This window comes from Oncorhynchus mykiss, chromosome 3, assembly GCF_057628025.1.
Source record: "Oncorhynchus mykiss isolate SJ-2025 chromosome 3, ASM5762802v1, whole genome shotgun sequence".
Lineage (NCBI taxonomy): Eukaryota > Metazoa > Chordata > Actinopteri > Salmoniformes > Salmonidae > Oncorhynchus > Oncorhynchus mykiss.
The window spans coordinates 65,446,978-65,472,446 of NC_143024.1; the positions used below are offsets into that span (position 1 = coordinate 65,446,978).

General features: G+C 42.2%; 1 protein-coding gene across 1 annotated transcript in view; it reads right to left on the reverse strand.

Moving 5' to 3' along the window:
* Nucleotides 1–4,278: 4,278 nt before the first annotated feature.
* Nucleotides 4,279–25,469, reverse strand: part of LOC110520198 (R3H domain-containing protein 1-like) — a 35,365-nt gene continuing 14,174 nt past the window's right edge. Inside the window, 17 exon segments of the mRNA XM_090229927.1 lie at nt 4,279–7,079; nt 7,082–7,228; nt 7,530–7,623; nt 7,924–8,018; nt 8,298–8,451; nt 8,732–8,901; nt 12,103–12,209; nt 13,165–13,325; nt 13,553–13,704; nt 17,456–17,579; nt 17,949–18,197; nt 19,357–19,479; nt 20,665–20,852; nt 22,849–23,145; nt 24,771–24,988; nt 25,141–25,223; nt 25,307–25,402. Of these exon segments, the coding sequence (XP_090086053.1) occupies nt 6,886–7,079; nt 7,082–7,228; nt 7,530–7,623; nt 7,924–8,018; nt 8,298–8,451; nt 8,732–8,901; nt 12,103–12,209; nt 13,165–13,325; nt 13,553–13,704; nt 17,456–17,579; nt 17,949–18,197; nt 19,357–19,479; nt 20,665–20,852; nt 22,849–23,145; nt 24,771–24,988; nt 25,141–25,223; nt 25,307–25,402 (2,652 nt within the window). The 3' untranslated portion in view covers nt 4,279–6,885.

The following is a 25,469-nucleotide window of genomic DNA, read 5'->3' on the forward strand; positions in this document are numbered from 1 at the left end:
TTGTGACTCAACAAATTTGTTGGATGCATTTGCTGTTTGTTTTGGTTGAGTTTCAGATTATTTTGTGTCCAGTAGAAATGAATGGTAAATAATGTACTGTCATTTCGGATGAAAAATCCAAACTTGGAGTATAGACCCAAAAGAAGAACAAATGCTTCACTGTCCCAGTAATTACGGAGGGCACTGTATATCAGTGGTGGAAAAATACCCAATGGTCATACTTGAGTAAAGATACCTAGAAATACTGTGACTCAAGTAAGAGAAAGTCCTCCAGTAAAAGTACTACTTGAATAAAAGTCTAAAAGTATTTGGTTTTAAATATACTTAAGTATAAAGTATAAATTATTTCAATGTGCTTATATTAAGCAAACCAGACAGCACCATTTAATATATACATACACACTGCTCAAAAAAATAAAGGGAACACTAAAATAACACATCCTAGATCTGAATGAATGAAATATTCTTATTAAATACTTTTTTCTTTACGTAGTTGAATATGCTGACAACAAAATCACACAAAAATGATCAATGGAAATCAAATTTATCAACCCATGGAGGTCTGGATTTGGAGTCACACTCAAAATTAGTGGAAATCCACACTACAGGCTGACCCAACTTTGACGTAATGTCCTTTAAACAAGTCAAAATGAGGTTCAGTAGTGTGTGTGGCCTCCACGTGCCTGTATGACCTCCCTACAACGCCTGGGCATGCTCCTGATGAGGTGGCGGATGGTCTCCTGAGGGATCTCCTCCCAGACCTGGACTAAAGCATCCGCCAACTCCTGGACAGTCTGTGGTGCAACGTGGCGTTGGTGGATGGAGCGAGACATGATGTCCCAGATGTGCTCAATTGGATTCAGGTCTGGGGAACTCTTGCAGAAACTGCTGACACACTCCAGCCACATGAGGTCTAGCATTGTCTTGCATTAGGAGGAACCCAGGGCCAACCGCACCAGCATATGGTCTCACAAGGGGTCTGAGGATATCATCTCGGTACCTAATGGCAGTCAGGCTACCTCTGGCGAGCACATGGAGGGCTGTGCAGCCCCCCAAAGAAATGCCACCCCACACCATGAGCTGCACTACCTGAGCCACTTGTGTGGGTTGTAGACTCCGTCTCATGCTACCACTCGAGTGAAAGCACCGCCAGCATTCAAAAATGACCAAAACATCAGCCAGGAAGCATAGGAACTGAGAAGTGGCCTGCAGAACCACTCCTTTATTAGGGGTGTCTTGCTAATTGCCTATAATTTCCACCTGTTGTCTATGCCATTTGCACAACAGCATGTGAAATGTATTGTCAATCAGTGTTGCTTCCTAAGTGGACAGTTTGATTTCACAGAAGTGTGATTGACCTGGAGTTACATTGTGTTGTTTAAGTGTTCCCTTTATTTTTTTGAGCAGTGTATATAACAGATAGCCAGGGGCACACTACATGTAACAGTACTTTTGGGTGTCAGGGAAAATGTATCGAGTAAAAAGTACATTATTTTCTTTCGGAATGTTGTGAAGTAAAAGTTGTCAAAAATATCAACCATAAAGTACAGATACTACTTAAGTAGCAGCCCCTCATGAGCTACATGTTTCCCATAAGGACATAAACTACGCCCATTAGATGTTCAGCAAATTACTAGTTTTGTCCCGCAAGAAACATATTATTTTTCGGTGAACATTTTTTTTTATTATAATATTTTTTTCACACTGTCGGATCAAGCATAAATAGTATTTCATGGTCAATATGGCTTCTGTATTGGCCCTACAGCATTTACGGAGATGCATCCTTTGCAGTAGTCCGGTAAATCATACTTATTGCGACTCGTGGAGGTATTTTCAGCATACCCCTATCTGTCGTGAAGGAAGTTATCAAGGAAGGGATTTTCTGTTTATACAGGACGTATCGCCTCCACCTACGGTCAAACAATTATCTCAATGCGGAGCTACATGTATATAGAGCCCTCCGCATCATTTGTGGGGGACGACATGTTTACTGTTGCATTGTAACTATGGAGCTTTGATTAATAACAAGACCCTCTAAAAAATACACGGGTGTGGTAGCTCACCAAACTCAACACATAATAGAACATTGCATTTTATTAGTGCTAATAGATCAGCCTCCACTACATTACTTTGTAATGCCATATTAAGATAGTATGGGTTAAAATACGTGCACTATTTGTATTCTTACTCTTTACGGGAAGAAAAAAAATTCACATAAGGCAAATAGTCACAAAATGTCTGTTTTAGCATGTCAAACATCCCAGTGCTTTTCCTATTGATCATTTCCCCACACTCTAGAAGGCTCTGTATGGTTACTGTGATGGTCTCTGCAGAAGTCAACGCATTCATACTTCTTGCAATTCGTGGAGCAGAGCAGCGCTGTTGTCAATAAAGTGAGTTTGTGTTTATGCTGGACCTCCCGCCCCCACCTAGCGTCACCCACTCATGTCAATGCGGGGCTAATGATAACAATTCACTAGCTTCGATTGCAGTCCGAGACCAATGTGTCGCAGGGGGGAGACTATACATTTTCACCACTAGTTTGCTTTCTCTATCAATAAGATTAGCATTTCAGTGACATGCATTCTTTATCAGGTTGATAAAGAAAATCTTATTTGATAGTCACCATGTCTTTATTACTTTCAAAACGACAGATGAGAATTCAATCTAACCTTGTTCTTCCTTAGGTTGGTTGTGGTCCCCAGATGCCAGATACTCAAACAAGTAAATCCTGAACAAACATTTACCCACATCAACCTAGATTCAGCATACCCCTCTCTATCCAAGCACCTATTCCTATGGTCACAATGCTTTCCCTATCTTATTGCTGAACCATCAGTTTTAAAACAATCAAAACGACCACCTGTACTGTCAGGGCCTTAGGGCCAGTTTCCTGTCCCAAAAGCCTAGTCCTGGACTTAAAAAGCTTGTTCAATGGCAATTCTCCATTTAAAGTGCTTTTTAGCCCAGGACTAGGACTCATCTGTCAAGGAAACAAGCCCTCTGTGTTTATAGTTTAATAAAGGCGTGAAAACCTCCACCACCCCATTTTAATAGTAGGAATACAACCGAATTGGCACAGCTATTAAAGCTGTCTGTAACCTTATCTACTGTCTATGGAGCCCTTTCCAACCTGCCCTAATTTTAGCTTTACTCCTACTGTGTCTGAGCTGACCAAGTCATACAACAGTGGAGAGGGTAATGGCAGCAGGTTGTCACCCGTCTAACAGTGGGAAGGGCTGTTTCATAGCACCGGGTGCTTCACTACACATCAGAGAAAAGGACCATTCTCAGTAAGAACTATGAGCACCTTTCACAGAGAACAGGGTTGTATGTAATTTCCTTTCATGGAAAACATACCCCTGCTCACAGCTTTCATTCAATGATTTATGCATGTCTGGGACTATACTGGAGGTGCTAGTGAGTGCAGCTTTGTTCAATTGGTTTTGTACAGACTTACCATCAATTCTCCATGGTCTTCAGTGCATGTATACATTATAGAGCAACATTTATTAATATTACATTTGCTGCTTGAAATAACTTCACAATGCATTAATATGCTTGATATCAATCCCTGTGCTAGACGTCAACCCCTGGGCAGAAAAAGAGGGTAATTTATTGCTGAGAGAATTTCCTCAATAAGGCTCCATTTCACCAGCCTTGGCTGCAACACTGAGCTAGGTCCTCCAGATGTTGGCTTAATTATCTGTTAATAATCTCACTGTCAGTATGGAGATCCTTAATGCCATGACCGGACACCTAACAGGCTCCTTCACATAACAGATAACGCAGATATTAAGCCATCCATTTAAAACGGTTTCTGGCTTCACTAGCTTCCCCAGGCTCTAGATGAGACATGGGGCAGGTGGTTAGATTTTTCTTGCGGTAAATTGCTTTATTGTTATTGGAAAGGAAAAATATGACAGTGGAGGAAGGAACTGTGTGGCATTGGGTGAGATGAGGTTGGTGGGAGGTTAATGTAGCAGACAAATTACCCTATAAAACCTGGATTGAGATGAATAGCACCAACCAAAGACCAAATTAGATAATGCCAAGTATAAAACCCACATCCCCACCAATAGCAAAATAAACCACTATCTGCTTACACTGACATCTGAGGTAGGACTATACTTAGTGTTGATGAAAAATAATGATTTTATCATAAGTTTAAACATCATGAGAGGCCATCCAAAGCGGTTCGGTGATGGACAGAGAAAGAGAAACCCAGAGGACCCTCATCCATTTCAAAGGACTTCTTGTGATCTGAAAAAGCACATATTTTGGTGTAAACATTTATTGGTTTCAAACTGAAATAAAAATGACTTGCACCAGCACTGAACAGCCTTTCAGAATCCACACATTTTTATCTTTCGAGAGAAATAAAAAGGAAATATATATATCTCGTACCAGTCAAAAGATATGGTACCAGTCAAAAGTTTGGACACACTCATTCCAATGTTTTTCTTTATTTTTGTTATTTTCTACATAGTAGAATAATAGTGAAGACAAACTATGAAATAACACATGGAATCATGTAACCAAAAAAAGCATTAAACAAATCAAAATATATTTTATGAGATTATTCAAAGTAGCGACACTTTGCCTTGACAGCTTTGAACATTCTCTCAACCAGCTTCATGAGTTAGGTACCTGGAATGCATTTCAATTAACAGGTGTGCCTCAATTTGTGGAATTTCTTTCCCTCGTAATGCTTCTGAGCCAATCAGTTGTGTTGTGACAGGTCAGGGGTAGTATACAGAAGATAACCCTCTTTGGTAAAAGACCAAGTCCATATTATGTCAAGAACAACTCAAATAAGCAAAGAGAAACGACACTCCATTACTTTAAGACATGAAAGTCAGTCAATACAGAACATTTCCTTCAAGTGCAGTCGCAAAAATCATCAAGCGCTATGATGAAACTGGCTCTCATGAAGACTGCCACAGGAAAGGAAGACCCACAGTTACCTCTACTGCAGGAGATACGTTCACTAGAGTTACCAGCCTCAGAAATTGCAGCCCAAATAAATGCGTCAGAGTTCAAGTAACAGACATCTCAACATCAACTGTTCAGAGGAGACTGTATGAATCAGGCCTTCATGGTTGAATTGCTGCAAAGAAACCACTACTAAAGGACACCAATAAGAAGAGACTCGCTTGGGCCAAGAAACACAAGCAATGAACATTAGACTGATGGAAAGCTGTCCTTTGGTCTGGAGTCAAAAGTTGAGATTTTTGGTTCCAAACGCCGTGTCTTTGTGAAACACAAAGTAGGTGAACGAATGACCTCCGCATGTGTGGTTCCCACCGTGATGCATGGAGTTGGTGTGATGGTGCTTTGCTGGTGACACTGTTGGTGATTTATTTAGAATTCAAGGCACACTTAACCAGCATGGCTACCACAGCATTCTGCAGCAATACGCCATCCCATCTGGTTTTGTGCTTAATGGAACTATCATTTGTTTTTCAACAGGACAATGACCCAACACACCTCCCGGCTGTGTAAGGGCTAATTGACCAAGGAGAGTGATGGATTGCTGCATCAGATGACCTGGCCTCCACAATCACCCGACCTCAACCCAATTGAGATGGTTTGGGATGAGTTGGACCACAGAACCACAGGTGAAACTCGTTGAGAGAATGCAACGCTGTCATCAAGGCAAAGGTTGGCTACTTTGAAGAAACTAAAATATATTTTGATTTGTTTAACACTTTTTTGGTTACTACATGATTCCATGTATTATTTCATAGTTTTGATGTCTTCAATATTATTCTACAATGTAGAAAATATTTTTAAAAATAAATGAAAGTAAAACCCTTGAATGAGTAGGTGTCCAAACTTTTGACGGGTACTGTGTATTCAGTTGTATAAATGTGCAAACTGTCTTTTTTCCCCAGTGACCCAGTAGGTATATCATTTAAAAATACCTAATGAAAGATTTTAAACCATTGGCCTTGTAGGAGGAGAGGAGAAAGAGGGAGAACAGTGTGGTGGAGAGAGGCCCTCCAAGCAGAGGATTGCTAAAATATGCAGTTGCAGTGGAGGAGTGTCATTTTTATCTCGACTTTTAAATTAAGTTAAAAACTAGGTGTGTCAAACAAAAGCCTTTCTTTGCTGCACTCATCTGTGCCCGCCTGTGACCAACACATACAGACCATTCACTGTGAAATGACAAGTGATTGAGATATTTAATTACCAATCCTATATAAATTATTTACAAGGTGCAGGCAGGTCTTTTCATTTAACAATAGACTGACTGGGGTGTCATTTTGTGTTTCTTGGAGAATAAATCAGTAGACTCTCAAGAGAAAGGCACAAGAGACCCATTGTGTAGCTAAGGGCGACTCCATGATGTACTGGCCACAATATGGGGCAAGTGGCTGGTGGCAGGGTGGCCGATAATCAGCTACCCTGGGGTGTGGGGAGGCTTTGGTTGAGTTAAACGGAACCAGGACAGACACTGCAACTGGGCTGGGGAATAATAATGAGCTTTGGGTCTGACTCAAGATTTCAACTATTCAACTATAAAACAAATTAAAAAATAAAACAAAAATACAGACTGCCCTTTTGATATGTTCCGGCCGGTTCTCAAAACAGAGAGCAGACGGGTTTATAATATTTGGAACTCCAATAATCGTGGTTTTTAAATGTTTGTTCACGTCAGATCAGTGTTACGTTTCGCTCTTTTGTTCCTTTTCATCAAATCGTTAGTAAGAACATTACAAAGTACAACACAATCCCCCTAAGCAAGTCTCTAGTGGAAAAACAACCCTTAACAACAAGCCAACTTAGTGAGGAGTGGGGCTGGGGGGAGTGATGGCAACAGGAAGTGACTGGCGGTGCTGGTGAGGGGTGAAAGGTCAAGCCAGGGGTCCTTAGCGCCCTCTACTGGGAGCTGGCCCTCTCCAGGGGGTGTCTGTGGCCCCTGCTCACTGTGAGTCTGAAGGAGGCTTGGGGGCCATTGTGGTGGAGGAGGGCGTCCTGCGCAGTGTATCCGGAAGGGAACATGGCCAGGATGGTGTAGACGAAGGCTGGGTCAGCAGGGGCTTGACCATGGGTTTGGGTGGGGGACACCGTTAGCCCCCCGACTGCCAATCTCGGAGGCTGTGGTGCTCTGGGAGCCATCCGACTACAGCCCGGGCTCTGGAGAGCTCACCTAGCAGAGAGTCCGCCTCGGTCCTGCTGATCTCTCCCGGCAGGTCAGTCACCTCCAGGACTTGCCCACTCACTGTCACAGACAGAGCAGCGAGACAGAGCAGCGAGAGACAGAGCAGCCAGAGGGGGGGAGCAAGAGAGAAACTGTCAAAACCAACTTGGAGACAACCTTAGGCCCATGACCCAATTAGTGTTAATGGTACAGACTAACCCTAGCGTCATTTGCAATCAGTTTTGTTCAATGTACAAATCTGTGGGAATTCAAATCAAAGAAAAATATAAGATAGATCTAAGAGTGAGATATGAGGGTTTTTTTAGGCTTGGAGGTCCACATCTCTGTCCTCTAACAGACAGAGGGTGTTCCCTACCATTACCTGGATCACCTACACTGAGATCTGTAGACAGAGCTTTCCTTGTCTGCTTCCTCCCTCTGCCCCCTCCACCGCTGTGCCGCATCCCCATGGGTACCTGGGTGCAGAAAGAAGGACAAAAGCATGTTCAGATTACCATCTCTCGCAACTATACTTTCTTTGGACTCCAGCTTAAGGTATCGGAATGATAATGATTCAATTGGAAGACCAATGAGGAACAAAAGAATCAGAGACCAATGTTTGACTTCATCTTTTGTTTTATTTGCACAGTACTAAAGATATGTTTCCAGGCTTTGCCAAGCATTTCAGAAGGGTATATCGAAATCCCCACATAATTCCTCCTATAAACAATAGGTAGCTTCAACTTAAGTGGATGATCTGTATTGTGTAGACTCACCTGATGGTTGGGGACCATGGGTGGAGCGTGGAGAGGAGGACGGATCTGGGGGTTGTACTGGAGGGGCTGCCCTAGTAACGGGTACCGCACATCTCCTGGGAAACACAGAGATGACAACACACTTAGTTTGACTCAATTTCATTAGGGTTAAAATTTTCCATAAAGATGGAGCAACTGAGCTGTCCTCAGGGACCCTGAGCATTCCACACATTTGTTGAATTTAGTACTAGCACACCTGATTCTTCTAGTCAACTAATGACTGCAAGCCCTTGGGATATCATATTCCTATATAATTGGAATAGATTAAATATGTAGAAATATCTGGTTGAAGGTCCACCAGGACTGGGTAGAAAAACACTGGGTGTCTCCCTCACCTTGCCCTGGCATAAAGGGTCTGGAGAACTGGGGCATCATGGGTACGGGGGCGAGGCCTGGACGGATGCTCTTCACATTGGTTAGGTGGTGTGGGTGGGAGGGAGTTGGCGACTGGGCGGGGGAAGTTGAGGGACTGCCCAGCTGGGGAATGCTCTGTACGGACAGTTGGAGAGGACAGGGGATAGTTAGTGCGTGAACACGGAGCTCACAGACACCATTACATTTCGTCTCAGGGATACTCCCTTCTTAGAAAATTACAGACCATGGTCACGACTGTCCACATCATCAAGCCAAACCTCATTACTACATTTACACTCAGCATGTGATACTGATAAATATATATTTTTTTTTAATTAAATTGTTTTTGTTCATATATATATATATATTTTGATCTGCAGGTTCTCTCTAGGCTCAGCTGGGTCCCTGCACTCACCTGTGAGGTGTCTAGGGTGGAGAGCTCTGTGGACTTCTGTCCTCTCGTGTGGTCCAGACTGTAGTACTTGCTGTGTTTCCACTGCGGGGGCGAGTGAGGCCGTGGTTGCTGGCCGGGGGGCAACGTCAGCTGCATCATCACCATCCCACCGCCTGGGGGAGGGGGAACGCCTAGGGGGGCACAAAGACATCAAGGACAGACATTAGAATCTCATATTAAATAAACGTTTATTCATCCCCTCAGGGGCAATTAAAGATTTAATGTGTATAAACATCTTGTCCGCCTGTTAACGTGGGAATTCCATTATGTTCATCCTGTGTGTAGCAGGTTTACCTTAAAGATATTTATCAAGTTCAATAGGATCAGCATACGTCAGTGTGACTTAAATTATTTCCTTCTGTTTGTATTTCATTAGTGCATTAGAAAAAATAAAAATGTCCACGTTCACTGTCTCACCGTTAGAATCCTTTGTAATCTATTTGTGTGACGTTAACCTCCACTCATTTGATATGTAATATGTTATTAGTAACTAAATTCCATGTTTGAACAAAGTGTTTGTTGATATGCGTATTATTCTTGTCTGGTCGCGACTTTCAGCGTGTCTTCTTTCCAAGGACAGCGCCAACCACTAATACATAATCATATCTAAAACCTTCAGCCGTCAAGCATCCATTTAAAGTTGTTTGCCCAACAATGAAGGCTTAGGGAATTTACTAGACCTGCACTTGGCCTTATTAAAAGAAGAGTTCTGACTGCACTTAGCCTGTCTAATGATTTTTGGCAGTGGTTTAAAAGTAAACAGTGTCTATATAATGCTCTTATCCTGACAGGGTGTAAACCACTGTATATGGCTAACTCATGCTTGAAGAAAAAAAGTCTTCAAACAAAGTGTGCCAAAAAATCTGTACTTGTAATAGAAAACCAGGCAAAATATTAAATATTTAGGCCCGTCTTGGTGCAATATGATGCAGTTTATTGGGATTTAAATTGCAAATTAAGAAGCTTAAGGACCAAAACACAATTCCACATTTAAAGAAAGAGAATGCCATTATAATTTTGTACTAAGGACTTATCTAACTCCTCGTAAGCTGTTTAATATAAACATTTTGAATGATGCATCCTGTACACTGTGCCCTCTTAATGAACCAGTTACCTTTATACACATGGTTTAGGAATTCCCTCGTATCTCTACTGAACAAAAATATAAACACAACATGTAACAATTTAAGATTTTACTGAGTTTGTTCATTGAAGGAAATAATTCAATTGAAATAAATAAATTAGGCCCTAATATATGAATTTCACATGATTGTGCGGGCATCACCCACCAGGCCCAGTCAATCAGAATGAGTTTGTTTTTACAAACAAAAAAACTCCTCAGCAGAACTTTCCCCCCTTAGATGATCCCGCAGGTGAAGGAGCCGGATGTGGAGGTCTTGGGCTGGCCTGTTTACACGTGGTCTGCAGTTGTGCCAAATTCTCTAAAACAACATTGGAGGCGGCTTATGGTAGCGAAATGAACATTACATTCTCTGGCAACAGCTTTAGTGGACATTCCTGCCTGCAGTCAGCATGCCAAATTGTACACTCCCTAAAAAATGGACACATCTGTGGTATTGTGTTGTGTTACAAAATTGCACATTTTAGAGTTGCCTTAATGTCCACAACACGAGGTGCACCTGTGTAGCCAGCATGCTGTTTAATCAGCTTCTTGATATGACACACCTGTCAGGTGGATGGATTATCTCGGCAAAGGAGAAATGCTCACTAACAGGGATCTAAACAAATTTGTGCCCAAATTTGAGAGAAATTTCCGGGATCTTTTATTTCAGTTCATTGAACATGGGACCAACACTTTACATGTTGCGTTTTATATTTTGATTTAGTATATATTCTGAGATGAAGTAGCTTTGATCTTGTCCACTGATGTCCGAAAATATTCCTGCATCTCCTTTCGTTTTACTTTTAAATTATTTCTCTGTACTTCATTTCTTTGTCAGTGGCACATTCTTCTTGCTGGCCTAACGGCTGCAAAGAAAATGATTGCCGTATGATGGAAGCCTCCACACACTATCTGGCAATGGATCCTCACTTTTTTGGATGTAATTTATATGGAGCTGTCTACCTCTCGCATTCATGGAGCTAAAGAAGTCACTTTGAACCAATGGTTCTTGCCGCTGAAACACTTTGTGATGTGTTGCTTTGAGTTTCTCTTTTCCTATCATTTATTTTGATCCATGTATGTTTATTTAATTTGATACCTTAGGTCCTCGGATGGGATTCGGATGGGGGAGGTGTAACTTAATTTTGTATGTATGTATTCATGTTTGCTGACTATTATTACTAAATTTAAAAAACATTTGATAAAAAAAATAAACAGAACGCAACAAAATACATATTTTAATTTGATAGTATTTGCCACAAAAAAAAATGAAGGGAATTATTTTTCACTTGGTAATCCCTGCATGAAATTAAAACATTTACCACCTCACTTCTGAACGGAGCAAAATCTAATTTCAGGATTTGAAAGAACATTTCCCTTTCCATTTTAATTAGATATTCAAGGAGAAAAGACAAAAAGAGAGGGAGAGATGGAAAGGAGAGAGAGAGAGATGGGGTGACTGACGATGGCTATACTGATTCACAGGGGCTTCGCCACAGAGAGGAAATTCACATTAACTGAAATTAGAACACCCATGAAAGCCCTTACTTTTTTAAGATGGCCATAACTGGGAACAAAGCAGCAGAGGAATTACTTTTTAATTACCAGCCTATATCTGTTCAATAATTAGATCGTTAAGACTTGGAGTGTCATTTCAATTAGCACCTTAACGCTTCACAGCTAACAATCGAGGGGGGGGCTGGCAGGGTGTTAAGGCGTCTACATGACTACCTTTCTTTTGTTGTTGCCACGCCGTATAATTATAGCTTTGGCCCTGGGAGATGAGAATGCTGCCTGCCTGTCTGTGCCCCCTCACCCTTTTAGAATCGATTCAATCCATTTTGAATTGCCAGAGAATTCAGTCTGAAGTAATTTCTCCTGATGACACCTGCCTCTGTTAAGTGGGGTTCTAATTCCAGGGTTTGGTGAAAGGTTATTTTAGGCTATTACACTCCAGTGTTTCGCACAGGGGGGATTGGATTGAAGAGAGTATTAAAGAACAAAAAAGTACAGGTAGCAGAAAGGTTTAAAACAGGGTGCGAAGAGAAAGTCGTACAGGGAAGCTAGTGATCTGTGGGTTTTGTTCCAGAGACGACCTATACGGCAGCTAATTTTATTGACGGTGATTGATATTTCATTCCTAGTTGAGACCTGGTTGTAATGGATGCTGTGGCTCAGGCTGGATCTGTGCTGTGACTGGGCTGTGTACCTGAGCACTGCTGTGCCTGATGGAGGGGCTGCTGGGAGCTGCAGGGAGAGGACGGCCGAGGGAACTGCATCTGCTCTGTTCCAGGAGGCAAGAACCCAACAGAAGAGCTGCAGAGAGAGAAACACACACACATACTTTTTAAAGCTGAGCAGCAGAGAGGCAAAGCTCTGGCAGCGCTTCACTCAATGTAATCAGAATTTGGCTCATCAGTTTAAAATGGGCTAAATTACTGAAGTGGAACAATGTACACAGGGGCATTAGAACTACCACTAATATCCTCAATCGGAAACGAGTAAAGGCTGGCAATCGCTACGGACCTCATTTTCTACCAAATCAAAACAAATCAAGGGCAATCATCATTTTTTACTGTGTCTCCGTAACCAAATTGTGGTTGCAGTGTGGAACTTTGGGTTTTCTGCTTTCCAGGCTCTTCTTTCGCTCATTTCAGTTGTGATTTAATAAGGATAAAAGCAAAGCGAAGGCAGGCAGGAGGCAGGGTGATGCGTCAGCCCAAAGCACAGAGGCAGGCAGCTGCTGCTGGAGACAGTCGGCTCTTCGCTCCGCTCGGCACCCTGAGGAATAGTGTGCGTCTGCACAGCGGACCAGAGGGCTGGGCATGAAGGATGGTGTAGAGAGAGCAGCTCACCACATGGGACCAGCAATGTTATATTAAGACTCAGTAGATATCTGGCCTTATAAATCATCTTGAACATGGCCTACTAAAGAAGAGGCCCCATGAGGGGGAGGGAAGAGGGGGGTGGAAAGTGACCCCTTTCTTTGCCATGCATAGCCCAGTGTGAAGCATCACAGAGACGGGCTAGTTATCGGTTAAAACTAAAAACGTCTCACTGTAAAATAAGGAATATATTAACGGTCTGTAATATTGTAATTCGTCTATAATCAGAGTATGTTCACATTAAAACATTGTGATTTCCTACATGGTGTTTTGTTAAACTGGGAATACATTTAGAACCGGAATTCAACAATGTAATGGGTCTACAATAAGCGTAATAATTGGTATAGGTATTTCCATGTTAAAACAGTGTGGTGATGATGTCCAACCTCATAGTGTTCTGTTGATTGGGTGTGATAACACTGTAGTAGACCTGGACACCAGAGCCAGGCATGGGCCCCTGGTTGGACTGGTTGTGGTTGGGGATGATGATAGGCTGCTGATATGTCTGCTGTGGCACACCCTGTGAGCCTTGGGGCTGCATGGATACCTGCCAAGACAGACCCAAATTACACATGGTCAACATGGGATGCCAAAAAATATACAATATCGTTATTGTAAAAGTGAATGGTTCTTAACTTCCAAGATACTTGGCTAAATAAAGGTTTAAATAAATATACTTTTTTTTAACGTCTTAATAATGTTCATCATTGACAATTGTGTTTTGACATTATAGACTTACACTGACTTAGTGTTGGTGAAATGCCAAGTACCCACCTGATAAGATGGCATGGAGGGATACTGGACCATCATGCCTTGCATCTGATTTCCCATATTGCTATGCAGGCCACTGACAGTGTTCTGACTCTGTGGCACTCCAATCATACTCTGATAGCTCTGTGGCTGATTTGGCATCACAGTTTGGTAACCTGGAGAAATAAAGAGAGCAAGTTGAAGTTGATACAATCAAAAAGTGGACACAAATGACTTGAGGATCTTAGATTTCAGCAGACTTGCATTGAAATTAAATGCAAAGTTCCTTGGCACAGGACAGGCTGTGTGCTTATTTATTTGAAAAATGATCAATGATTCAATGAAGTCAACATTAAAATGGCTCGGTGAATAAACAACCTTTAAGAGCCCAAGTCATTTCAATAGGATTTATCCTCTGCTGGTAAGATTATGGGAGACGAGAAGAGAGAGAGAAAAAAAACTTCATAGAGTTTGTTAGAGAAATTATCCTCTTTTTTTTCACTGGGTAAAATACATCAGTGTCAAGGTTACCAGAGTGTGTGTAAAGCTCTGAGAACGCCATTGAAAAACCCTCCAAAGCAGGCGCCCTGAGGAGAGGTATGGGGGGATGGAGGGGAGAAAACTGCAGGAGGTAAAAAGGAGGAAGGGAGTGAGGTGGGGGGCTGGGCAATTTTCAATTTCTCCTGGCTTTTGGCCAGAGCGACAGCAATCAATTTGGTCCAGATGAGAAGAGAAGTGGGACAAAAGGAATGGATGGCCCCCGGCAGGGAATGAAGGAGAGGCAAGCGATGAGAGAGGCTGGTCGCTATTTTTAGTGCCATTCTCTCGCCTCCACTTACAAACTGAGCATGAAGCGAATATAATATTAAACACTCTCTGCTTCAGCTGACTGAGCAGAGGAAGGTGAGGAGAAAGGAGACGCATTGCACTATGGTACCACCCAGACTCTGAACCTGGACATAGGGACTCAAAAGGATTGAATCGCTTGCTGCTTGCAGACAGTTTTGCCTGCCTGGTTAAAAAGGTACTGACTGTCAGGCGGCTATAGCAGATAAGATGAAACGGGCACGCCACCCCTCTCCTTGTTACAGCAGATAAACTGAGGCTTCCGCTGCCTTTCTCAAGTTCAAAAGCTTAATCTTTGCTTACAAGAATAAGGGAAAGGACTAGGCTTTCTCAGACGCCTGGGGAAAGGAGTTTTCAGACGGTACTGGTGTCCTTCAACTCAGATCTACCACAACATTTTTCTTCCTCCCTCTTTTCACCAAAAAACATTTTCCTTCAGCTTTATTTGACCACATGTGGAGAAGTAATAGTACATGTTCACAGACAATGTCCAGTTTCAGCTGACATTAAGAATTCTGCTAATATTTTATGATTACAACAATTATGAATATAATACTTTGTCTTCATAATTGCAGTTGAGACTCTTGCACAAGCCTTTTATAGTTAACAGAATCAGCTAATATTGAGCAGTATAATATATGTTAACAGAATCTGATTTTATTATGAAATAATTATAGAAGTGGAGCACACAAAAAAGTCGAAGCCTGATGTAGAAGTCAAAACCAAAATGGAGGGCACTTTTTATGGCAAGAACATTGAGGATAAAAACCTAAATACACAGAGTCTTCACAAATATTCACAGCGAGATGCATTTAAAGTCTCAGTCAAGTCAGAAGGCCTTCTGATTTGATAGTCAATAATCAAGAATGCCCAGAAGACAGGAGGGCTTTAACGTGCGAGTTTTACAGCAGTTTGATTTATTGCGTAATCGTTCGTGCCGAGCGATTAAACAACATTTCTGTTATTTTTCATTTTTTAAAACAACTATTGTCCAACATTGGTTCAATTATTTGGATTCCATTTCATTCAGGGTTTTTTTGCGAGCTCAATGCAAATTATATCATTGCAGATTCTCTAAAGACAAATCAGATCAACCCTGAACTGTGCGATGTAGTAGGGAGTTATAGTTTCAACAGGCCAATATTCTATAGTTTAGCGCAGTGTTTCCCAATCCTGGTCCTCGAGTACCCCTGTTGTAACCCTTGACAGACACACCTCATTCAACTCATTAAGGGCCTTACTTTTTATTTTATTTAACTAGGCAAGTCAGGTAAGAACAAATTCTTATTTACAATGACGGCCTACCCTGACCAAACCCTAACCTGGATGACACTGGGCCAATTGTGCACCGCCCTATGGGACTCCCAATCACGGGCAGTTACGATACAGCTTGGAATCGAACGAGGGTCTGTAGTGACGCCTCTAGCACTGAGATGCAGTGCCTTAGACCATTGTGCCACTTGGGAGCCTGATGATTAGTTGACAAGTTGAATCAGGTGTGCTTGAGGACCAGGGTTGAGAAACACTGGTTTAGCGCAGAAAACACAGCAATTAACTACAATGACCATAATCCATTGCACGCCTACTTGTCCGGAGACAACGCATGATGGAGAGGGATAAAGAGCAGTTGCTTTGCGAGGCACTGTATCTCTACCTGAAAATACATGATCTAACGGATTAATAGTTGGTATTCAGCAGTCAAAAGTATGCCTTATTTACTTTGATGAACAAATCAAATTTAGATTTTGTCAGACAGCATAGACAGCCACTCTAGAGATGAGATGACTAGGAATTAAATAAAGTAATCAAATAAAACAAATGTAATATACACAACTGAAATATTAAATTAAATTAAAGTAATGTGAATAAAAGATGGGTAATAAGTGATAAGCAGTAATTGGTAGTCACTACCATCATGGGACTTTTATTAATTATTTTATTCTGTGTTACAGCATAATGCAGTGTGCTTCTGCTGCCTTTCATTAAAAATGTCTACAAAAATTCTGTAAACTGAAACCGACCTCAAAAAGCACTGATTGCTCAGCACTACTAGCGGTAGGATGTGGTTGGCGAACAGTTCTGTCTGAAGAGGTGAGAGTGAGGGGCTGGAAAAGAGACCGGTTCACTGTGAGAATCATAGGCCTCTCAGACAGTGCCCCGGCCCCGTATCCTGAGCCTCTGGTTTTACCATGGAGGGCCAATACCTGGTTCCACCCATGGAGGGTCTAGATCCACCAGTATCCAGGACAGGCCTTTCGGTTCTAACCCAGTCTGGAGGGCTGATATCCAGGTAGGAAACCCATCTAAACACCTGACTTTGGACCCACAGGCATATAAACGTTCTGACATTTCCCTGCTGGAATTCACCATCATTTAATCATTTTCCCATTTGAAATCCCCATCCTTTTCTCCACTGCCAACCTGCATGACAGATGCATGTACAAAGGCTGGCAGGTAATTAAAACAAAATTCCCCATTTCCTTTCAGAGATCAGATTGGCTTCTGGATTTCAGTGGTGCAGCGGAGCATCTGTTTCTCTAGACAGGCCAGTGAATAATGCCTCAGCGATACACAGAGGGGGGAGGGAAACAATGCTAATAGTGTATTTGATTGGGAATTGTTATTATGGGGTAAAAGGGTAAGGCAAAACAATGGCCAAAACTGCAGAGAAAAGCATTCCAACACAGTAGCTTTTCGCTCTGCCCCAGGGGCACTGTCTAATTTCCCCTCTGCAGTTTACTTAAATTAGCCTATTGTGTACCCGCCATAAAAGCAGATAACCGGAGAGAAGAAAGTGCTGAGTGTAATAGAAAAGAAGTGTGAAAAGGGAGGGAGGAGCGGTAACAGCCATCTCCCCGCAGCTTGATATTAACTGTATTAAAATAAACACACAAGGAGGTGTGGTATGGGGTATTTTACCCCCCATGTAGATACCTTCAATGCAAACCACTCCACTGATGGTATTACATATATTACACCAGAGAAATAACACACCTGAAAGTAACACCTGTTTTTAATAGAAGAACTTGGCAGCTGAGATGGATGGTTGAGTTACTGGTTCAGCCTGTGCTAGATACCTACCTGTCTGTTGTGTGGGCGGGGGCATTGGCTGACTCTGTGGGGCGCTGAACTGCACTGTGCCCACAGGCCTGTACTGCTGGTTGGACAGGGGGTACTGGCCTGGCGCACAGTAACATGCTGGCATCTGTAGGCAGAGATAGAGCAGTCTAAAATGGCATACCATTAATACCAACACAGCTATCCATCTCTCTGAGGTCTCTGAACATACAGTACAGTACCTCTGCTGGTGTGAGGTATATAGTTACCAAGTGCCATTTAAATGCTATTTTAAGTAGAGAGAGAAACTATTTATGAACAAATGTATTGTACATGTCTCTCTCAGATAGTATTGATGGAACATTACAATCATGTAGTTGAGGGAACAAAGATACTGGCCAGGCATTGATTAAGATAGTCAGTTAGATGGAACAAAAGTATATTAGTACTAATGTAACAGAATAGTGTAAAGACTAAGAGGAGTAAACCAGGTTAGGCTCGGATGTACAGAAACTACCTGCTGCTGCATGTAGCCCTGTTGCTGCAAGACCGGCTGGTTGACAGGCGGAGGGGCGGGGGTGTTGTAGGCCTGGGGTGCCGGGACGGGCTGGACTGGAGGGGCCACCATGTAGCCCTGCTGCTGAGGGGGGGTCTGGAGCACGACGGAGGAGGGGTACATGGCAATGTGGGTGTCCCGACCTGGGCCCTCTCCAGAGACCTGCCGGGCCAAGCTCATGTGGCTGAACTGGGCTCCCAGGTTATTTTGCTGTGGGAGCATACAGAAACGTGTTAAATTGCTACATTACATTATTACATGTCTTTTATATATTTATTAATATAATGGGAGTTCAGTAATGGCTCTACTTGAACTACAACAGAACATTGTATATAATTAATAATACATCATACTTTTATATAGCGATTTTCTGAAACCCAAAGACTTCTATAGAAAACTATAGGCTAGTACTAACGAATGACTACTGCTGGATACAGCCACCCATGCAAATCAAAAATCTGAAGGCCCTAAAACTGAATTCCTCCTGACCTGTTTAAGTGTGGTTTGGTTTACTTTACAGGGTGGCGGGTGGTTAGGGACTTTCAGCATTGCTAGTCATAGAACATAAAATTCCATCATCTGCTGTGAAATTAATTATTCAAAGCAGCCTTCCACAAATGTAAAAAATGTAATTAGTTATTAAGGGATGTTTATTGGTAGAGGGAGGTCAGGAAAGAGGTTAACGGAACACATGATTTGCATCAATGGATGGAGTGGGGTAGAAATACATAACACATGAAAATAAAACTGATTCCATTTAGCATTAATTGGCATATTAAGTCTTACTAAGGGGGAAAAACACTAACCATTGACTAACTGCATTCGATTAGCTTCGAGAAGTAACGCTAAGCAATGCCTGACACTAGTGAATATAAGTTCATTAAGGAACTTTTGCAAGTCTTGTTTGAAATTCTGTCCTTGTGTGTATTATTTCATGAATATTAGCCTACATGTTACATTCAGAACTTAATGTGGGCATATAGCAAGAACAGAACATTAGCTCCATTCATTTTGCTGTAGAGAATTTCTATATTTTATTAATCACAGTCATCTATCATATAGCTGGAAAATGACCCTATAATATTCCCATTTAGCAGTCTCAGGCACCTACAGTAGCAAACACCAGTTTGGCTCTGTACTAAGTTCACTATGTATTTACAAAAAGTATCAACAGATTCTATGGCTTTGTACTAAGTTCACTATGTATTTACAAAAAGTATCAACAGATTCTATGGCTTTGTACTAAGTTCACTACACATTTACAGATTTTTTTAAACAAGCCATAAGAGGGAAGATGGGATAGAACCCAAATATTGAGGTTGAAGGAGGAGGTGAATGAAGGAAGAGTAAAGAGATGAAAGTCAAGTACCACAGTGTATTGTTGGTTAGGGGAGACGGAGAGCAGCTGAGGTGGGTAAGAGACAGATGAGTACTGGACAGGCTGAGCAGAAGGCTGGAGGGGCCGGACCGGCTGAGGAAGGGATAGAACAGACTGAGAAGAGGAGGAGAGGAAAAGAGGTAGAGGAGAAGAAGAGGTAGAGGAGGAGAGAAGAAGAGGTAAAAAGGCAGAAAAGACAAGAGGAAGATTAAAGGAGAGAAGTAGGTGTAGAAGGTGAAGAGGAGAGGTAGGAGGAGAGAAGTACAGGAGAGGAGAAGAGGAGGAGAAGCGGTAGAGGGCAATGGGTTTAGTCAAAGACATTAGGCAGAAGATGCAAACACTGCAAGAGGAGAAAGCATTGCCATCTCATAAACAAAATAATTACAGTAGGGGAAAAGGATATTAGTTTAGTGCTAGCTCCTGGGGAAATACAACTAAACAGTAATGAAGTTAATTAAGACAAAGAGCTCAGTCAATAGATGACCATGGATATGAATATCCTCTATCTTCTACCAAGGTTGACTGGTGGAAATCAATTACAAGACATAAATATGAACACCATGGGACAGCTCTTAGTTCAAAATAAATATCCTCCAATTTGCAAACCCCTCATCAGCCTTATCCCCTGTGTCTATAATGATGTCTTTATTAGAAAGGGACATTGCTGCTTCGCGTCATTGGAAAGGCATCCTTGTCCTGCCCCTGGGTTGTGCACCCACACTATCAGAGGTCAACTCATTTTCCTGCCCTGGTATTTTCACTAATGAAGCTCAACCCCTCTGGCTCCGGTTTATTTTTTTAAAGGACCTCTCCATGACAGGTTGTGTTGATGGGGATCTTGCTATTAGAGATTGCTATTCCTACCACCGAGGGCCTGTATAAATTCTAATGATTACCGTTTGGGCTGTGTGCTGCACTAGGGTCACAGTGTTTAGCCGACACTCTGAACTCAATTCATTTACTCTGACAGGGGTGGCGACTAAGGAGAACGGCAGGTTGCAAAATTTCCTCAATGAATTACACCGTACCAATGTCAAGCACCGCCATGGTAATGTTTTGAAATGGGGGCCATGTCAATCACCAGGGTGTTTTAGGATGACTGAGTAAGAATTGAACATGTACATCAGTTGTTTTCCTACTTTCCCTTGCCCTGCTAGGAATTAAACAAGCACGTTAATGGTTTGTAATGTGTAAATGTTATGAATAAGCCGGTGACATCTACATTTTCTCCTATGCTTCAATTGAATTGAATTAAATCTCAAATTAAATTCAGTGCCCTGCTAAAGGGTGTTAGCGGACCTGTGAGAGTACGTGGTTGTGATTGGTGGGCTGGTGTTGGTGGCGGCCAGGAGGGTGTGGAGGAGGGAGCATGGGCTGCTGGGTCCTGCCCTGCTGATTATGATGCTGATGATGTTGATGCTGAGGAGCCATGCTGTGGTTGGGGTTGTATACCACAGCACTGCCATCCGGGTTCACAAAGGGCTGGCCTGTAGGTAGAGAGGAAGGGCTGAAACGCACTGGAAAACCACCAGCACTGGTATCTCTATTAACACATTAATGATCAGAATTTTCAGCATTATAATCAACACGAACCATCTTTTTAAATCACATCAACCATTATTGTCAACATTCTCTTCATCCCTATTGATATTGGCCCCATTATCAACATTAAACATATTCTTCAACGCTTTGATATGAATTTGCCAAATTGTTAGGTATCCAGAAATGTAATTTGGCTAGCATTATCCTTACAGCAGTTGTAGACAGTATAGTGTCCAAAAGGCTTCATTTACATAGCCTATTTCTGAATTCACACAGTGAAGTGAGTAAATATTTATAATAAATGTGTACCTTTGCATGAGCAGGAAAAAGACGAAGAATATTGTGTGCGGAGGCACCTTGTGTAGAGAGAATATGAAAGAAACATCTAGGATAGATTTCTGCCCTCATTCTTTCCTAGGGCTCATTTCTCCTCTGAATCGCAGGTGAAAAATGCATTGATGGTTCTGAGGGTTCACTGTGAAATAGGCTGGCTCCGAATGCCGAATATCCTTTTGTGAAGGTATTTTTTAATGCAGAAAGGAGGTTATTGCCACGGAGCAGTGCAGACACTCAGCTCCAGTGTATGGCTTATATATCACATTACCTGGTAAAATCTTGGGTGTTTTTTCCTTACATTTGTATTCTACACACGTCTAATGAAGTGCCTGTTGGTAATATACATTGTCATAAGGACAAGGTTTCACACTCCACAGACATGTTTGCTTTGTGAGCTCTACAGTTACTCATATACTACGAGGATTAGAGAGGGTTTGGCCATGCTCTTATTTTACTAAATCTAATATCGGTGAGTATCTACTATATTAGCATTTTTTTTTTTTTTTTTTCTCCTACACATTTGGAGTCATAATAAATTATTGAGAAGAAAATATATAGGCTATACATTTGCACTCTGGGCTCATTTGCCAGTGGTGAGAGGATGGGTTTTCCTCAACTTTTTGCACGTGTGACGCACACATGGACCTGAAAATAACTCCTCTTGAGTTTTGAACTATCAGGTGGCTAAATTAATTCATGGGTGCTACACAAGACATTTCCAAGTCCTTAAGAAAGGTCAATAAGCAATTACACACCCCTGACTGGCTCTTGAAAAACATATTAGTGCCAGCTCCATATACCCGGGCTTATCAGCCAGACCCATGCATATTTAAGAACTAACCTTCTCTATGTCGGCCGCTGAACGAGCAGACTGAAGAAGAATGCATTATACATCAGAGCGCCGACTTACTCTCTAGTTTTTCTATATTCAACACCGTACAGTATGGCTCCATTATCCCTTGTCTCAGCAACACTTTAGGGAATTTGTTTTGACCAACGTCGGGAAATATTGATCTTGCGAGCGTGCTATCGTTTTTCAAAGTGCTTCTGTTCTGACCTCATCTGCGGGCAGCAGAGAGACGGATCCTCATTTGAATGCAAGCCGCCTCAGACAGCAACTCCCGTGTCAAATCTAAATAATTTGAGGAAAGTGATACACATTCTGTCGGTTGGGTTTACTATTTAAAAGGACAATCAAAGCGAGTTCTAATTTTCACCTCCCCCAAAATACTCAGAACTCAAATACATCATAAATAATGCATGAAGAAATGCCTTGTGTTCTGCTGTGGCGTTCCACCACTTTTCTTCCAGATACCCACCCCACCCGAGATACATCACCCTCCCCAGCTGGCTCCAACGTTACAAACTACAGTACGCTGTCTGTCTCTCTATGCACCACAAGAAGAAGAAAGCAGTCAAGGAATAAGCAGCAAGTTGTGAGAGTTTGTGAGTCGTGTTAGTTTGAAGAAGAAGATATCGGTTTGTGAAAGAAACCCAATGGCAGGACACAAGACACATTTTACATCCCCCACGCAAGCCCCCGTACTGTACAACTAACTTATTCCTAACCAACCTGGTCCAATGGTAGGGTTAGAGGGTACCAACCTGTGTGTGGGTTGACCAGGATACTCCCTGGCGGTATCCCTGTGGCTTCCAGGGGAAGCAAATAGTAGCTAGTGTTAGCTGTATTTGCTGGTGGTGGCGGCACCGGGCCGCTCCTGCCTCCCGCCTCATAAGTCACAGTACTACTAGTGCAGGTGGCTGGGTAAGCCACTGGGCAGGGGGGCACGGTGTGGTTGTGAGGGTGGCCAGCCTGGGTTAGAGCTGGGACGGTGAGGGGCAGCTGGGAGCGAGAGAGCGAACCCGTGGAGGACCCTACACTACTAGAAGACTCTAGTGAACCTAGGGAAGGAAGGAAGGAAGGAAGGAAGGAAGGAAGGAAGGAAGGAAGGAAGGAAGGAAGGAAGGAAGGAAGGAAGGAAGGAAGGAAGGAAGGAAGGAAGGAAGGAAAAGGAAAGCCTTAACCTACAGACACAGCAGAGTTAACACACCATGCTTAGAGTTGTTATATGGGGATGGAAAGGGAGTCAGTCGTAAGATGCATGCCAAGGGTCAAAGGAGATACTGATGGTATCTACTGGAGAAGCTGCTTGAATTCATTGGATATTTATATTAGTCTGGCTTAGACAATCACCTTTAACTGTATAATGCATCAATGGTTGAGGCCATTGCCATAATAATCTTTAGTTGACCCAAGTAGAAATCTAATGTTTTTCATTAAGAAACGCACTACTTTGAAAGGTCAATTTTGAAATTCCAAACCTACACAACCAATGATCTATTCTAATTACCTGTGGGACTGATGCGGTCATAAAATAGAAAGAGGATGATGATATCGTCAGCAGCTCTAAATGACAATTCAATAAATTTCTTGATTAACGTCTTCATTTAGCTATTCACTTTGTGTGTCCAAGCACCACCACCATGTCCATGGTGGGCAGAACAGAACACAACACTTAATGAAACTAATAGATTCTTGAACTGTACATAATTAGATCATTAAGACTAGAATCTAATCACTGTCAGGTAAACAAAATAAAACATGATTGACTAAGACATTCTACTACAATTCTAAAAGAATGGCAAACCACTGATAGCATATTACCATAACATTTGTAGAACTATGGTTCAAAGAAAGGAAGAGAAAATGCATAAATGCTAAAATAATGCTTTGTTGAATTGGCTAGCTACTTCACCTATTAAACTGACCATTGTATGTTTGAGATGGGGCTCTTCTTTTTGTGAACGTAATAACCAATGAATTCACACTCCAGATACCAAATGGTTGTAATAAAATGAGAGAGGAGGAGCGGCAAATGTAATAAGAGGAGAAAGTATGCTGGAAAGGCACGCATTAGAAAGCACACTGTCAAAAATGTACACACTGTCAATATGTGAGTGGTATGTTAAATGCCAGCAAGGTGTGACAATGCACTAAGACCTGCATCACTGTTGCCAAAAAGAAAAATGCTCCGTCAATATCTTGATCAAATCAAATGGGGGGGGCACACAAAAAGCATCCTATATCAACGCAAGGAGACAGGAGATGAAATGTGCATGGTTTGGTTTTCCTCATCTGCCGACATCTGTTTGAGAATACACCTACAGCACAAGACCACACAGTGAAGCACCCATTTCACATGGCAGGAGTCGTCATAGGGAATTTGTCTCTTTAAAGACTGAAAGCATTCAAACCCTTTGATAGAATGATGGGCATTATTCTAGAATCTGCCTTTGTCATGTCACATGGCTTCTCTAATTGGACGCTCCTCTAATGGACAGGCCGTTTTGACAGGTGCTGCACTGCTGATTGGCCAATATAAAAGGTGGAGATTTAGAGTGAAGTGAACTGTGGTTGGTGGTTAGTTTGGTTAAACCAGACTGAACACTGCACTCACCATGGAGGGTGGCATTCAGTCTGGTTTAACCAGGCTAGTTGATAGTGGAAGTAGTGGTTATTTATTTACCAGTCTTAGAGAGGCGACCCATGCTCTTGCTGCTGCCCGAGCTGTCTCCCCTGATGAGGACAGAGATGCCGCTGAAGCTGCTGGCCTTGGTCATGGCTGGCCTCAGGTTACGGTTGGAGCTGTCAGAGTCTGTGCTGCTCCACGGCCGAGGGTCAGAGTACTTGGGTTCGTTCTCAGAGCTGCTCTGGCGACTGTTGGCCGGGCGGCCATCTTTTAACCTGAGGAAGGAGCCATTTTAAACCATTATGGGATTATACATTTATTAGCTATTATAAGAGATATAAACTAATTAATCGCATAACCATTTCCTAAGCAGAGAGTAAGAGATTGGTGAATTTGTCATGGCTATGTTATGGTGAGAGATAATTACCTAAACATTTGCCGCCTTTGCTGAGTACTGTTACAAGCATCATCCTCCTGTTTCCTTTTTTCAAGAGCCAAGCCATCTGGACCCTGGAATAAAATAAGCTCTGTTCGCTACTTGTATTTACTGACTCAAACTATATATTAAGGGAATTCTATGGGATGGTTCTTACATCTTGAGCAAATATCCTGTCTCTGGCCCTCTGGTACTCCTCCTCTCGTTCCTCTATAGACTTACTCCTCCGGTCGTCCTTCAGCCGCATCCGCATCTAGACACGTCAACACAATGCTTTAGCACTAACATCTGACACATACATCCAATGTCTCCTTTAGCAA